This window comes from Crocuta crocuta, unplaced genomic scaffold, assembly GCF_008692635.1.
Source record: "Crocuta crocuta isolate KB4526 unplaced genomic scaffold, BGI_CrCroc_1.0 scaffold93, whole genome shotgun sequence".
Taxonomy (NCBI): Eukaryota; Metazoa; Chordata; class Mammalia; order Carnivora; family Hyaenidae; genus Crocuta; species Crocuta crocuta.
Window position 1 is genome coordinate 5,159,963 of NW_027529641.1, and position 15,355 is coordinate 5,175,317.

A 15,355-nucleotide genomic window follows, 5' to 3' on the forward strand; every position below is an offset into this window, starting at 1 on the left:
CAAAATAAGCTACAAGAAAATAAATAATAAAGATAAAAATCAGAAACCAGTGAAACAGAATAGGAAGGGAAGTGACCTATGGAGTTTGAAAAACTAACAGAAGATACAAACCACTGACTAACTCAGTCAATGAACAGGTGAGGAAATCCAAATATAAAACTAAGAAATGACAATGGGAAGATAACTACTAAAAAAGTAGAAATTTTAAAAGTTCATGAGATTACTTTGCAAATCTCTATGCCAATCAATCTGAAAATGACAATGAAATAGATACATGCAGTTTACTAAAATGACTTAATTGGAGCTAGAAAGCTCCAACAGAGTAATTTTTATAAAGAAATAGAGAAGGCTGTCAAAGAATTCCCTGCCACCCAAAAAAAGCACAAGGCCTAAAGAATTTCACAGGAGGTACAAAGCTACAAAGACTCATTTTAATGTTGTGTAAATTCCTTTAGGCATAGAAAATAAAGGTAAACTTCCAAATTATTTTTATGAAGCAAATATAACATTGTTACTTAAACAAATATCTCTTACCAATAAGTGCAAAACATCCTAAAATAGATGTTAACAAACAAAATCAACATTGCACTGAGGAAATAGTTCAATATGACCAAGGGGATTTATTCCAGGAATGCAAGGTTGGTTCACTATTATAATAAAATACACCATATTAAGTGCTCTAACAAGAATCATATGATTATTTATTTCCACTGATGCTGAAGAAGACTTTGATAAAATCCAGCACTTATTTCTAATAAAAAAGAACACTAATGAAAATAGAAATTGATGGATCCTTCCTTACCATGATAAAATATATAAACCTTAGTCCAAAGCCAGCACCTCTTCTATGAAGAATCACTAGAGGCATTTGCACTAACATCAGGAACAAGAAAGGATGCCTATTATCTCTACTCTTACTTATTATTGTATCGTGGGTATGAGCCAATGCAATCAGTTAAGAGAAATCAATTAGAGGCATAAGAATTAGAAAACTGAAAGTAAAACTATTTGCAGATGATGTAATGGTACAACTGAAAAACCTGACAGAACCAATATTCAAATTAACTCAAGCAAGAAAAGAATGAAGTGAGCTGGCAGAATATAAAATACCATAGAGAGACCAATAGATTGCATGTACATACACACATACACAAACAGTTAAAAAATATAATACTGGATAAAACTCCCTTTACAACAGCATTAAGGACAGGAAATGCTTAGCAATCGACTTAATAAGAAATGTGCAAAACTTAGATAAGGAACACTTTAAAATGTGCCTGAATGATACACAAGTAGACGTGAACAAATATAAAGACATCCCTTGTTCTTGGGTAGAACGACTCTACATCATAAAGACGTCAGTCCTCCTGAAGTTCATTTATAAATAACAGTCTCCTCCAAAAAATGCCATGAAACTTCTTACAGAGCTAGACCAGTTGATACTAAAATTCAGGTGGAAAAATAAATATGAAAAAACGTCTAGAAAACATGATATTCTAGGGAGATAAAAAGCCATGAGGGGAGTCCAGTGCTACCTGCTATTAAATCATGCTATGAAATCTCCATAATTAAGACCAATGAGGCACTGGAATTTGAATACACAAAACACAGACGAGAATAGGAATCCAGAAATATACTTAAATATGTATACAGGTATAGTACCTGCTGAAGATGTCATCTCAAATCACTGGAGTGTATAAATGGGCTTTTTAATAAAATGGTGCTGGACAACTGGATAGCCATTTGAAAAAAGATAACATTAGATCCTTACCTTACACCTTCCACACAAACCCCAAATTTAAAAAGAAACAAACATACAAGTACTAGAAGAACACACACAAGAATTCATGAATTCCTCCATAAACTGAATGTACAGAAAGAGTATAATAAAAGATTGATAAATTACCCTATGTAAGGAATTTAAAATATTTGCACGGCAAAAAATAATTGATAATTCATTTAAAAACAAACATACGTGTATAAGAGGATTACTATATTGTTGACCCAAAAAGTGTTGGCTTGGATCAACTGCAAAAGTGATGTAATTTTACCTAAATAAGCCACCGATAAAGTTTCATTCACAAACAACATGGCGGAGGGAGAGAGAGTGACCCGTGCAGAGTGTTTTCTCCGCGTTAGTATTGGCTCCAGCTTTACCTTCTTTAGTTTCTTGTGGGCCCCACTCTGGTTCCCCTGTGCCAGGTCGGCCCCACCTAACAGCCGGTATGTCTCTGCCACCTCCGGACTGAGATCACCGAATACTTCCACTTTGGCTTCCAGGGACTCTCTCAGGATGGAGGTTGCTCTCTGTCAAAGGAACAAAAGTTAAGATCTGGTTAAAAAGCCCAAAGGCTGATAAAGTCTATGCCTCTGAAGAAAATGATGTGACCAATGTGTATTTCTACTTTTCTGGGGAATGGGTTTGGGTAGTGTCTCCTGAGCTGAGCCTACTCTTCCCTTTAAACAGGAGACAGAAGTAGCATACATGTGGGTGGGCAGGTGCTGGCCATGGAGATGGCCACCTGGAGAGCAAAGCCACTTCAGAGAGTACAGGAATTCATTGCAGTCAAGTAGTAAAAGCAACAGTTAACGTTTTGTTCCCTTATGTGCCAAGAGCTGTACTAAACAGTTTGCATGTGGGAGCTCATTTAATTCTGTCTCCTTTAGATAAGTACAATTTTTTATAAACATTTAAAAAAATGTTTATTTAGTTTTGAGAGAGAGAGAGACATAGCGGAAGTGGGGGAGGGGCAGAGAGAGAGGGAGACACAGAATCTGAAGCAGCTGTCGGGTTGACAGCTCAGAGCCCGATGCGGGGCTCGAACTCACAAACCGCGAGATCATGACCTGAGCCAAAGTTGGACGCTTAACCGACTGAGCCACCCAGGCGCCCCTAGATAAGTACAGTTTTAATCCTCATTGAACAGAGGAGGAAACTGAGGCACAGAGCAGTCAAGAAACATGCTCAGGTTTGACTCTTGATGTCTGTTCAGGTCGTAATCTTGTGATTGTGGGGTCAGGCCCTGCGTGGGATTCTCTAGCCCCCTCCCTTTCTCTCCCTCTACCCCTCCCCTGCTCATGCTCTCTAAACAAACAAACAAGCAAACATTTTAAAAAAAGAAAAAGAAAGAAACTCGCTCAGGATCAGACAGACAACTCCCCAGTGGCAGACCTAGGATCTGAATCCGGCCAGTAACTTGAATCCTTTTCAGTTTCAGGCTCTTTTCCCTATGTGCCCAGTGACGTTCTTACATAAGTGAAAATTAGTTTCCTGGCAATGTATGTACTTACAAAACTTCCAGAACATATTCCAGGGTTTTCTATTTCTCCTAAGAAATAGTTTAGGAAACCAAAAGCAAACATTCCAACGTGGCAAAAAATTAAATATATTTGACGTTTTGTTTGGTTTATTGGGTTTATTTATACCAACGTGGAATACAAAACATGGGCTGGTCAGAAACTGGCATCTTCTGACATTAATCTCTTTAGTCAGACCCCAAGACATACAGAGGGAAAGCCCTGCATTTCTCCTGAAATTCTTCCATGGTCTTGTACACGAAAGCAGAAGTATGACTGCAGGGTACAAATGCTGAATTTGAGACCCAAATAAGGCTGGAACCAATTAAAGGGCGTCCCCACCAAATAGCCATGACGGTGTCCTATAGCGCTCTGCAGACAGGAGCTGGCAAAGCTTTACTCATTTTACTGGCAGGAATATGACTTAGGTGCTTGGGCTGGGGTGCGGACCCAACCACAGTGGAGGCAGCGATGGGATAGAAACAGTTTCTTAGGCGGAAAGATGAAATCACCAGAGAAACTGGAAACTGTGAAGCGCGTGACCTACCTCGGTGTGTGGGGAACTTGCCTGATGCTAAAGCTCATCACCTCCTTTTGTACCGCGCCTCCACACGGCCCCTGTGAGCAAGGATTTAGCATGGTGCAGGTGTGGGGCTTGGCCACTTGTCCTTGTAAATTGGTGGTTGGGTTTGGAGGAGCCCATGATGAAAAAAAAAGAGCCAGACTCTTTTTCCTAAATGAAGCGTTCAGTGCTATTTATAGCCTGACTGGGGAAACTAGAGAGAGATCTGCATGAACTTGAACAGCAGGTCAAAATGGTGATGGACAAGATGCCACATGGGTTTGGAGGAAATAGAGACTGTGTCAGTCTGTGAGAGCTAGAAAAACTTAATGGAGAGGAGTACAGAAAAAATAGGGCCTGGGTGCGTGGGGGAGAGGACGTGGGAAACTGGGAGCCCATGTGTGAGGTGGGAGAAGTTGACATGTAGGGCCTGATAATGATGGATAATCTCAGCTATCAATTACTGAGCACCGACTCTATTGCAGGGTGCTGCTCTGGTAGATACGTCATCCCACAAACTTATGAATTGTTGAGTTTTCTTCATCATCATCATCATCATCACCACATCATCATCTATAAATCATCATCATCATCATCAACATCTATAAATCATCATCATCATCTATAAATCATCATCATCATCATCATCATCGATAAATGAAGCCGAGGAGCAGAGAGATCAAAGGGAGATGGCTTGGCCTATCGTTTTTCCAGATGCGTGGTTGATCCACACCCTTAGAAACAAACCCCAAAAGCCCGGGTCTCATCTATTCAAAGACAATATCCCTCCGTAGATTAAAAGCATGAGAATCCATGGCAGCGAATCTCACGGAAGGGCATGCGGATGATGGTCTGGAAAGGCTAGCAAATCAAGAGGCAAGAGAGAGAAGATGCAGGACTTGGGTGGGTGGAGGAGAGGGCACGGGAAACTGGGCCAGCCATCGGGCTAATCTGACTGTAGCACAGAGAGTGGGCAGGGCAGAGTGGGGAGACGGGCCGGGCTGGTGGCTGGTGGAGGGCCTTCATGCCAGGCTTGGGAGTTTGGATTTTCTTATGGGGAATAAGAAGCGGGAGAAGGTTCTTGAGCAGGAAAGTAGCACAACTAGAAGATACACCCATACAGAGTATTTTAAGCTGTGGCAGAGTGACCTTCACTTACATTTTACCTTGAAAGGCATTTTCCTCCCCAAAGACCACCTTCCTGTTGCTGTGGGTTCTAGCCCAATGTATCGGCTGTGACCACATGTGGGGTGGTCTGAGCACAGCCCTGTGCTCATGCCTGGGACTGTCCTCAGGCCCAGCCTTGTTGGCTGACTCCAGCCAGCGCCCACAGGGAGAGGGCTGCGACCATGCAAGGTTGCCATATTTGGTCAGACGGGTTGCATCATGCACAAGGGCAGGAGAATGAAGGCAGCTGAAATCCAGCCTGCGTTCCGCTCTCCAAGCAATGTGCTCTGGCATGGGCTGCATGCCCACGAGGAAGAGGTAGCTTTTTCTATTCTTACAAGGGCACCAGAAGGGCTGGCAGGGGGTAGAATGAAAAGAGCCAGGTTGCCGAAATCTCCAAGGGCGGCTGAAGGGAGCGAGNGGCCTGCGTTCCGCTCTCCAAGCAATGTGCTCTGGCACGGGCTGCATGCCCACGAGAAGAGGTAGCTTTTTCTATTCTTACAAGGGCACCAGAAGGGCTGGCAGGGGGTAGAATGAAAAGAGCCAGGTTGCCGAAATCTCCAAGGGCGGCTGAAGGGAGCGAGGTGCTTCTTTAGACCAATACCACTGATGTGGGTTACTGGGGCAAGGGTGGTGAGGTGTGGCACCAGTGACAGACACCAGGGCAGGAAGCCAGGCAGGAACAGGGGAGATGGTCAGACTTCTGACCTGAGCACTCTCCATGGAACTTCTACAGATATTCTAGAATCTGAGGCCCCTGGAAGGCCCTTTTCTACTAAGTTGGGTGATCCAGAAAAACATGAAAACTCCATTAGTTATGGTTACTGTAGTCCTACTTTGGCCTGAGGAACACGGGTGCATCTAGATTAAAAACCTGTGTGTGTTTCTTAAGCTCACATCAATTGAGAGAAGAGTGGGAGGGGTTAAGGACATAGCTGTGGGGAAGGTCTACAGAATGGCAGAGGAAATAAAAGCTTTTCATCCCAAGGACTTGCCTTGATAGGTTGAAACTGAAAAAAATACAGAGCTATATACATAAAGCCACAGCAAGTGGCTTCCTGGTAGCTGTTAGGCTTTGCATGGAATAACTTCCCAAGGGTTTAATTACCAGTGCATATAAACTCTAGGTCTTGTTCTATTTTTACAAGCCATAAGAAAGCATGCTTGTATGGTTCAATGGACCATGGGCTGTAACATCTGTGCTGTGTAGCTCTCGTTAGGTATATAAATTCCATGAATAACCCAAAATTAGGAGAGAGGAATTAGGCACACTTACCACCATATCCTCTCTCCCAGCCAGAACTGCAGGCTATGATAAGCAGAGTCTGCCCACTGGGTTTTCAAGGTTTCCTGTCCTTTAGGATCCTTTGTGGGGAGATGGAGGAACATGGCACCTATATTCTCATAAATAGTTTTCATTTGCCAAGTTTGAGTATCCAGGAGCTGCCCGATGGTGGCCACCTGGCTTTATTTACCTCTGTCCCTATCGGAGCCTGGCACACACCTTGCCCATAGTAGATGCTAGATAGATGCTTGTAGAGTGAAGGAGTAGCCCTCTGCATATCAACTCATGCAAATAACTAGTCAAACTCAGGTCCAAACACACATACCTCTTTTTGTCCAGTGACTTGTAGAAAATGGCAATAATCATCTTGAATGAAAAGAAATTTGGCTTTTCCCGTCCCTTCGGCATCCTTAAGATTAGCCATGCTCTCTTGAAAATGCTGCTCGGCCACATCTGAAGAAGAACATGGTAACAACATTTGAAGATTGCTTGCAGATTTGAAATGGAAACAGAATAAATATGCTTTTAGTGGTGGTGAACTATTTGAAAATAATAAGTATTTAGACAAGAGGACCTAGTTAATTGGACCGTTTTTCAGAAATTTAGGTCTCAGAAGGATACAGCAATTTACTTTCCTTGGTTTTCATACATTTTAGCTGAATGTTGCAATATGGAAGCAACATTAATGCAGGTGGGGAAAATGTTCCCCAGACTTGAAGGCACTGGTGAGTTTTCAGGTTAACCATTAATTCTTCCTCTAACTCTGGGGGCTGCTCATTGAGGTTAGGGCTCCAAGGGCTCCTTTTTTCTTAATAGACTCTATTATCTTAGAACATAGTTTTACAACATCTAGGGTGCCTGGGTGGCTCAGTTGGTTAAGCGTCCAACTTTGGCTCAGGTCATGGTCTTACAGTTCGTGAGTTCGAGCCCTGTATCGGGCTCTGTGCTGACAGCTGAGAGCCTGGAGTCTGCTTCAGATTCTTGTCTCCCTCTCTCTCTGCCACTCCCCTGCTCACATACTCTCTCTCTCTCTCTCAAAAATAGAATAAACATTAAAACATTTTTTTAAAAAACAAAAAACATATTTACAACATTAAAACTCTAGGAAACATGGCTGACATGCTACTAAAGGAAGAAACCCTACCATTCCAAACAGATAAACCTACTGGTTATAATACAATGAAAACATTTTTAAATATATGCCAATCTTGAAAGCAAGAAAAGGAAAACCTCACGTATGGAAAATGAAGAAGGAACCAGAAACCAGAACAGTCGAGTAGGCACTGAAGCTGAGTGGACCGTGAGGGAATTAGAAACAAAAAGAATAGTCCATAAGGGCTGAAGTTGTGTAAGCCTGAGGACTGGTGATGAGGCCCGCGGACTGGTGCGGTAGAAAGCTGGAATGCAGCTTGCTACAGAACTCCAAATTCTTCTGTGAGGGGCAGAATTCTAGGGTGACACTAAACGCCCTTCACCTTTGTCTAATCTCTCCCCTGTGAGTGCGGGTGGAACTTGCAGATATGATGAGCAATTACTCCTGTGATGAGGTTATGTGATAGACCGCAGTTGGCTTTAAGAAAGGGAGACTATCCCCTGGGTCTAACCTAATCATCTTAGCCCTTGAAAAGCAGAGTTTTCTTTAGTTGGTAGCAGAAAACGCAACCAGGGACGTTCAGAGCATAAGGGGGATTTGACATGGAGGTTCTCTATTGGTGCGACGGAAGGAACTATGGTGTTAAGGACCTGAGAGGGGCCTGGGAGAGCCAAGAGAGACCCCTGGCCAGTAGCCAGCAAGCAAATGGGGACTTCAGTCCTAAAACTGCAAGGGACTGAATTCTGCTAATAAGAGAAATGAGCTTGGAAAATTTCCCCATGCTCCAGATGAGAACGTAGCAGGCCGACAGCGTGACTTTCGCTTGAGCAGAGAAGCCAGCCTTACCGTGGTAGACTTCTGACCTACCAGACCGAGTTGATAAGTGGGGTTTAAGCAGTTATAATTTGTTATGTGGCAAAAGAAAACTAATACAGTCAAGAATCCCAACAAGGGAGAGAAGAGCAATTGTCCTGGTCCCCGGACCATCCAATGACTGGAGAGATGGGATCTGGAACTGAGACACCGTACATGGGGCCTGCGCAGGGGTGAGGCCTGAATCTGCATCACCTAGTTGGTCTGGAAAATTCTGAACCAAGAAATTAACTAGGAACTGGCCTGTAACTGGAAAAATCATAGGGCTCCAGCATAGGGGTCAGCAAACTTACTCTCTAAAGGACAAGATGGTAAGTATTTTAGGCTTCGGGGGCCATATGGTCTCTATCTCTGCTAGTTAGCTCTGTTGATGAGGCACAAAAGCTTCCAGAGAATACATACGTGAATGAGCGTGGCTGTGTGCCAAGAAAACTTTATTTACAAATACAAGGGGGCAAACTGGATTTGGACCACTAACCCTTGCTCTAGCAGAGGGAAAAGTGGTATCTTCCTCTTCCGGGAACATGGGACTCCCAAGGAAACGCCTGCCAGAGATGACCTCACGGCGACACATGACAGGCGCACATTTGCCAGAGTAGATTATGTCCCACGTAACACAGTGGTCGGCTTGACATTTCCACTCAGAGATCTTGTGTGTATTGTGTGGTGCAAAGACATACGAGCGAAAAGATAAAACATAATCCTTTACTTCTTTGCCTTTCCTCTGTATTTGGTCATTTCCCCTTTATTACCTCCAATTTTGTATTTGTGCTACCTCCCTCGTTTCTTGATTAGACCAGCTGGTGATGAATACCTTTTCCCAAGAATCAGCCCTTGAATTCATTTTTCTCACACTGTGACGTGAGTGCCAGGTGCTTCCAAAGAATCATCTGTGAGGACAGCACTCCAGAACTCGCAGAGGAGCCATGATCAGCCTGTGCAGAGAGGGCAAGGCGCCAGAGGTTGGAGGTTGCCTGGCTCTGCTCCCTTCTAGCTGCGCACCTCACAGGGTTGACCTTAGTTTCCTCATCTGAAAAAGGGGAGCATAATGCTAGGGCCTCCTTTATGGGGTTACTGTCAGGAGTAAATGAGTTAATGCATACCAACAACTGAAGACACGCCTAACACGTAGTCAGTGCTCATTAAGTGGGAATCATTTTAACTTACGGACAGCTTTGAGGCTCATGTTTATGCAGCTGTTGCCTATGCTAGGCTGACCAACAGGCACCCCGGAAGCACAGGGACATATTAAAAGGACGGGAGCACTATGGAAACAGAGTGGTCACAGGTACAGAAGACTGGGCTCCTGTGTGCCGGATGTGTGGCTCTGCACACCATGAGAGCTCTGGGAACACCCGAAGTTTGTTGGGGATCTCAAGAAATGATTCAAGTGCACTCCATGTGATCTGTTTTAGAAAGCAGAGAAGCTAACACTTGCGAAATGTAGTTTATTGAACCTTGTCGACTTAAGGAAGTGGTAGGTCTGAGAACAAGTACATTTCATTTATCTTCAAGATTTACTTCGCTCAGAGCCTAGGTGGTTGCCAGACCGAAGCTGGGATTCTGCTGTGAGGTGATGCCTCTGCGGAGACCTCAGTCCTAGCTGCCCCCGGAGTTTGTAACTATAGATAGCAGCTGATTGGACTGGAGTCCCTTGTTCCTTTCTTTCAGTGAGGGTCTGCTAGACCAGCAGGTGGATGATTTCAAGAGTATTTACTCAACATTTTCTCTTGGTAGGAGAAAGTTCTACTGAGCAGAAAATCTCTTTACCAGTAGTTGACTCATGGGAGAAAGCATTACAGATTTAATGCTGAAACTAAGTATTAATTTTGGCTGCTTTAATAATCTGATGATGGCAAATTAGTGGGGATGATGTGGCATTTATTTTGTTGATTTTAAAAGCATTATAGAGATGAACATTCCATGTCTGAAAATTAACAAGGATACTCAGGAGCGGAGTACTCCTGATATTTTAATATTCTGTCTAATTGGGAATTAACCAAAGAATGTAACTGAGCCTTTCTTTAAGAGTAAAGTTCTTTCTCAGGGTGCCTGGATGGCTTAGTTAGGCATTGACTCTCGATTTCGGCTTAGGTCATGATCTCATGGTTCATGAGATTGAGCCCCACAACTCACTCTGCACTGACAGCGTGAAACTTGCTTGGATTCTCTTTCTCCTTCTCTGCCTCTCCCCTGCACACACACTCACTCTCAAAATAATAAACTAAAAAAAAAGAGTAAAGATCTTTCTGAGTCTCAGCCTTGTTCTCCTGAGATGAGCTCTTACTATGAAAAATGGCGGGTGTAAAGAGCATGGGAATGAGTTGGGGCTGAACAAAGACGGACTGAGCGTCAGAGCCTGTGCTCTGGCAGAAGAGGTACCATGGTCAGATACAGGAGGAGGCCAAAGGGATGGAAGCATCTCCCTCCCCTTCCTGGTAAGGAGCTGGACCCAGGAGGCCACAGTTTGATACCATTCTGGCCCCTTTCCTATAATGTCCACCCCCTCTTGGTATCCCTTTCCCCAGCAGCCACACGCTGACCAAGTGCCTCCCCTCAAACACCCCATTTTCAGCTGGCCCCCTATACCTGAGTGCCACATGCTTCTTTCCCTTAGTGTAGTTGATCTCCCAGAGATGCTGGGAGAGAGGGAGCTGCCTGGCGTAACACAAACTAGCGCATAAATGGCTCAACATCTACCTCAGGAAGACCTATTCATATTTTCCCAAAGAGGATGCTTGTTAGGCCATATAGGTCTCTGGAAGCGGAGGTGAAAGTGAGGGAGGAAGGCAGGGAGGGGTGGAGGGAGCAGGAATGTATTACGGAAACGAAGGCAGTGTGGTTACTAGCAAACGAAAGCGAGATGTTGTACAGGGGTGGGGGGTGGCGGGTGTCAGAGGCAGACTCTGCCTGGGAGTCTGCCCTGTGGAGTTCTTGGCTTCTCTAAGGGTCCCGGCTTTTCCCATTTCTGTTCCTGCAAAGCTGCTAGTCCAAGGGGATGAGGAGGGGGGAAGGGTTCCCTGATTGCCATTGTCACATAGAAGTCGGCCACACATCAGGCATCATGTCAGGGCCTTTGTAGATCACAACAGCCTTGAACTCAGGAACAGAGGAAGGGGTAGGGCATCCACTGTGGGTGCCTTCTGGTCTATAAATTTGAAATACTTTTCTCTTTACCTGGAACACAGGAAAGCTCCCTTTACTGCAGGATCCTGTTGTATCTGCTTCACCCCTCCAGCCCCCATGTTAGCTTCTGAACTGTGAACCATGTGGCCCGTCTTTGTGAGGAGAACAAACCTGTCCTGTCACTCCAGCTAAGGAGTGACTCCCTGAGGAGCAGAGTTTCTTCTCCTGGGGGACAAGGGACAACAGGATTTCCAGAGAGATGGAAGGTCGAGCAGGGTGGGGAGATGCCATGTCCCAGGGCAGGCCTCGGGCCCTGAAGCTGGGCGTGAGTTCACAGAAAGCCAGCGATTTTCAGCTCTCACAGTGGCCGGCCCCAATTTTAAAAACCTCTTCTAGAATCATCCGCAACCTGATGCCGGTGGCCTTGGCAGGAGATGAGGTCATTTTCTAAAGCACAGAAGCATGACTTAGCTTGTAAATCTGAGCCCTGGTGGCACAGCTGTTCCAAGGCCACAGTCTTCTCCCGTTTCCACCCCAGCACAATGTTCAGGCTGTTGGTGGGTTAGAGCGAGGGAGGAAGTGTGGCCTGCCTGCCGGGTAGGGGGCCTCAGTGTCTCCCGGAGGCCCTGTTCTGTCTCTGTGTTCTCATACAGGCAAAAGAAAACCAGGCTCCGTTCAAAGAACAAGAGGAATGCGGGGTTACAGGCTGACACACTGGAGGTTAGGAGGCTTTTAATTAAAACAAATTCCAGTCACCCTGGGCTCTTTTTCTTGAGGCTGTCCTAAGGCAAGAGCTGAACAGTGAGGACAGCTTTCATTAAGAGGGAGGCCTGCGTGTACAATGTGACAATTATCTTTTGTGACAGTCTTGGGAAATAATCTGTACTCTGTACTAACGGCAAAAGCATTAAGGACTGCAGGGAATGTAGCCTGGCGTTAACCAGGGCGGCTCCATCACCCAGCAAACAGACTGGACCCATTTAGACCCTATTGGGGGCTGCCTTGGACTCTGCACAGACAGCTGCCCTGAGACCACCTCCCAGCCCGGTGAGGTGGGAGGAGGGAATGAGGGTGGCCTGAGGACAAATGAAGCTCAAGTCAGGCTCTCTCCTCACCTCAAGGCCTTCAGTGGTCCACACTGAAGGCCCTCTTTAGGAAGAACATTTCCACAGGCCCTGGACATGGCTTCTGGGAGCAGCAGACCCGCTGCCCACTAGCCATATGACCTCCAGGAAGTCCAAGGTCATCTCTGGGGAGAAGGTTTGCCTCAGGAGGGTGAGGTGACCAAGATGGCGGCAGGCTGGGTGAGGCTTCCGAGGGGGAGCATACATGAAGTGCTTGCAAAGGGCCAGGCACCCGTAGGCCCAGTCAAGGGCTCAGTCACCATGAGATTTGCCTACCTCCAGTACCACCAGGAAGCTGACCCCATTTCTGCCTCCCCCCCCACCACTCACTGTCCCATCCAGCAGTGGTCAGGCATCCAGCAGTTTCCCGCCCCAGTTACTTGTCTCGGTTGAAGTATATATTTTCCATAAGCCGCCTTCAAAACCCTTTTTGGAGCCCAGTCAGGGTATAAATAACATAGGCTTTTCTGAGACGTTCTGAACACAAATAATTAGCCAGTACCAGAATACTGGATATCACAGAAGGCATGGACTTCATCTTCCCTAGCAGAGGAATGAAGCTGCAGACTTTGCGCTCAGACACAAAGATGAAAGGCAGTTTGTAAGCAAAGCTTGATGAGGTTTCAGTTTGCACAAGGTTATCCCTTTGGGAAGAGAGACCAACAACACAGACTTGGGGAGAGAAAGATGCCACCTTTTCTTTTCTTTTCTTTTTAAATGTTTTATTCATTTCTAGGAGAGAGAGAGAGAGAGAGAGAGAGAGAGACAGAGTGAGCAGGGGAGGGTCAGAGAGAGAGGGAGTCACAGACTGAAACAGGCTCCAGGCTCTGAGCTGGCTGTCAGCACAGAGCCCAACGCGGGTCTCGAACCCATGAACCGCGAGATCATGACCCAAGCGAAAGTCGGACGCTTAACAGACTAAGCCACCCAGGCGCCCCAAGATGCCACCCTTTCTGATCCTCAGCTGACCCTGCACCTGTCCATCTTCGGGGCTCTGGGGACAATTCTACTCACTCTCCAGTCCCAGGGCATGGGTCAGCAGGCACTGAGTGGCCTCTGTCTAAACTTTGCTTTGCCTTTAACTTGCAGAGTGACCCTGGACATGTCCTGGACCTCAGTCCTTTAGATGGAATGTGCTCTAAGGTGCCTTCCAGAGGTTTCTGAGAGGGGGCTCTACTAATGATGGTGGGAAATAGGGTAAAGTTTCTTCTCTGGTCCCACCTACCACTTGCTCTCTGTAGCTTCCCCTTCCTTACCCGGACTTTAGAGCACACAGCAGGCACAGATGCTGACACCTGCTTATGGAGCTCAGAGGCAGGCTGGGCTGAGGCTGGCTGTGCATTTGTAACAAGAAATGGACCCTGCACAGGCGCTGAGGACAGGTCTCTCAGAGCCCACAGGGCCTGAAGGGGGCTAGGGAGGCCGAGGAGGAAGGGAGAAAGGTGTGTGGGTGTGGCCAGCCAAGGGGGGAGGGTGCAAACCCCGCTCAGAGTCCTCAGATTGGAGGTGGGGGGAGGAGGAACAGCAGGAGCGGCTGAGAGGGGCCATAGGAAGGTGAAGGACACCTGACTGTGGCGGTTCTGGGGTGGCCATGTTATTTATCAGGAGTCCACTGCCACCGGGCATATGTGTTTTCCCGAGCCAGTCTGACTTCTTGTCTCTGCGGGACACACAGGGCCCAAAGGGCATCGATACTCAGGGACACGGGGCTGAGAGTGGGCTGTGGGTGGGGTAGGACCCAGCAGAGGTGCAGGCTGACAGGGTGGGCCATAGGAAGAAGAGTCGAGAAAAGGGAGGATCAGGTAGGTGGATAAAACAGGAGACTGTATCAAGATAGAATGCCTAGCTTCAGATACTTGTATATTTTATGTCTACTGTGCAAAATATGGGGAGAGCCGAGCACAAGGGGCGGGGGGGCCGGGAAGATGTACATATTTGCACATGGCGAATTGTATCTTGGGAACGCACCCCACGCACATGAGTCCGGTCCAAATGGCCAGGAAACCCACCCCCTGCCCCTGAGGCTCTAGAGGGACACAGCCCCTTCCACTGTGCTGTGCCCGGACCCTACAGAGCCCAGGCTGCAGATGCAGCCACTTCCAAACAAGGCCGCCTGTGCTCAGCAGGCTCTGCCTCTCAGAGGTTTACACTGAAATGTACTTGGCTTCTGCCCATTCCATTTTAATATCCTTTAGGAGAAGAGTTATAAACAACCAGGTCAATGCCCTGAACACTTCGCAGGGCTGGGAGAGCTGTTAATACCAAGTTTGTCTATGGCTGCTCCGGGAAGCGGGCCAGGCTCAGGTTAGTGGCATTCTGGGAGCCTGAATTGGAAGTCCTTATGCAATCGCAATCCTTCGTGACTTCTAGGGCAGTTTTGTCTGCATAAGGAATGCAGGGAAGGCACAGACCAAAGGGATGAGCCTGAGCATGGAGCCTGAAACACGCTGGCTTCCTGGCCAGTGGCGTTTCGTTCGTCAGAGGGCAATGCCTTCAATGGGCATTCAGCAAGCAGGCTACGGAGAATCCCCAGATGAGAAAGGTTTCTCATTAATGATTCTTTAAAAAAAAAAAAAAAGTGTACTCTGCACAGACAGGTTGAAGCATAGAGGAGCAGAGCTGAGGTCCCCAGGCATGTGGACTTAGCATTTGGTAGGCCATGCGGATCTGATCCCAGGGGATCTGGCTGGGCTTTTGGAACTAAAAGTGACTAATGTCCAGGTCACAGTCCTGCCACCCTGGGTGAAAGCCAGACAGGGTGTGTGTGTGTGTGTGTGTGTATGTGTGTGTGTGTGTGTGTGTGTGTGAGAGAGAGAGAGGGTGTTTGA

At 46.5% G+C, this 15,355-nt stretch overlaps 1 protein-coding gene across 8 annotated transcripts in view; it reads right to left on the minus strand.

Annotated features, from left to right (window-relative positions):
* Positions 1-15,355, minus strand: part of TTC23 (tetratricopeptide repeat domain 23) — a 98,234-nt gene that overhangs the window by 14,964 nt on the left and 67,915 nt on the right. For all 8 annotated transcript variants that reach the window (XM_077762371.1, XM_077762373.1, XM_077762372.1 and 5 more), the window contains 2 exons: positions 6,637-6,764; positions 2,158-2,307 (listed from right to left, as the gene is read on the minus strand). In XM_077762371.1, coding sequence (XP_077618497.1) covers positions 2,158-2,307; positions 6,637-6,764 — 278 coding nt within the window. The remainder of the gene's footprint in view (positions 1-2,157; positions 2,308-6,636; positions 6,765-15,355) is intronic.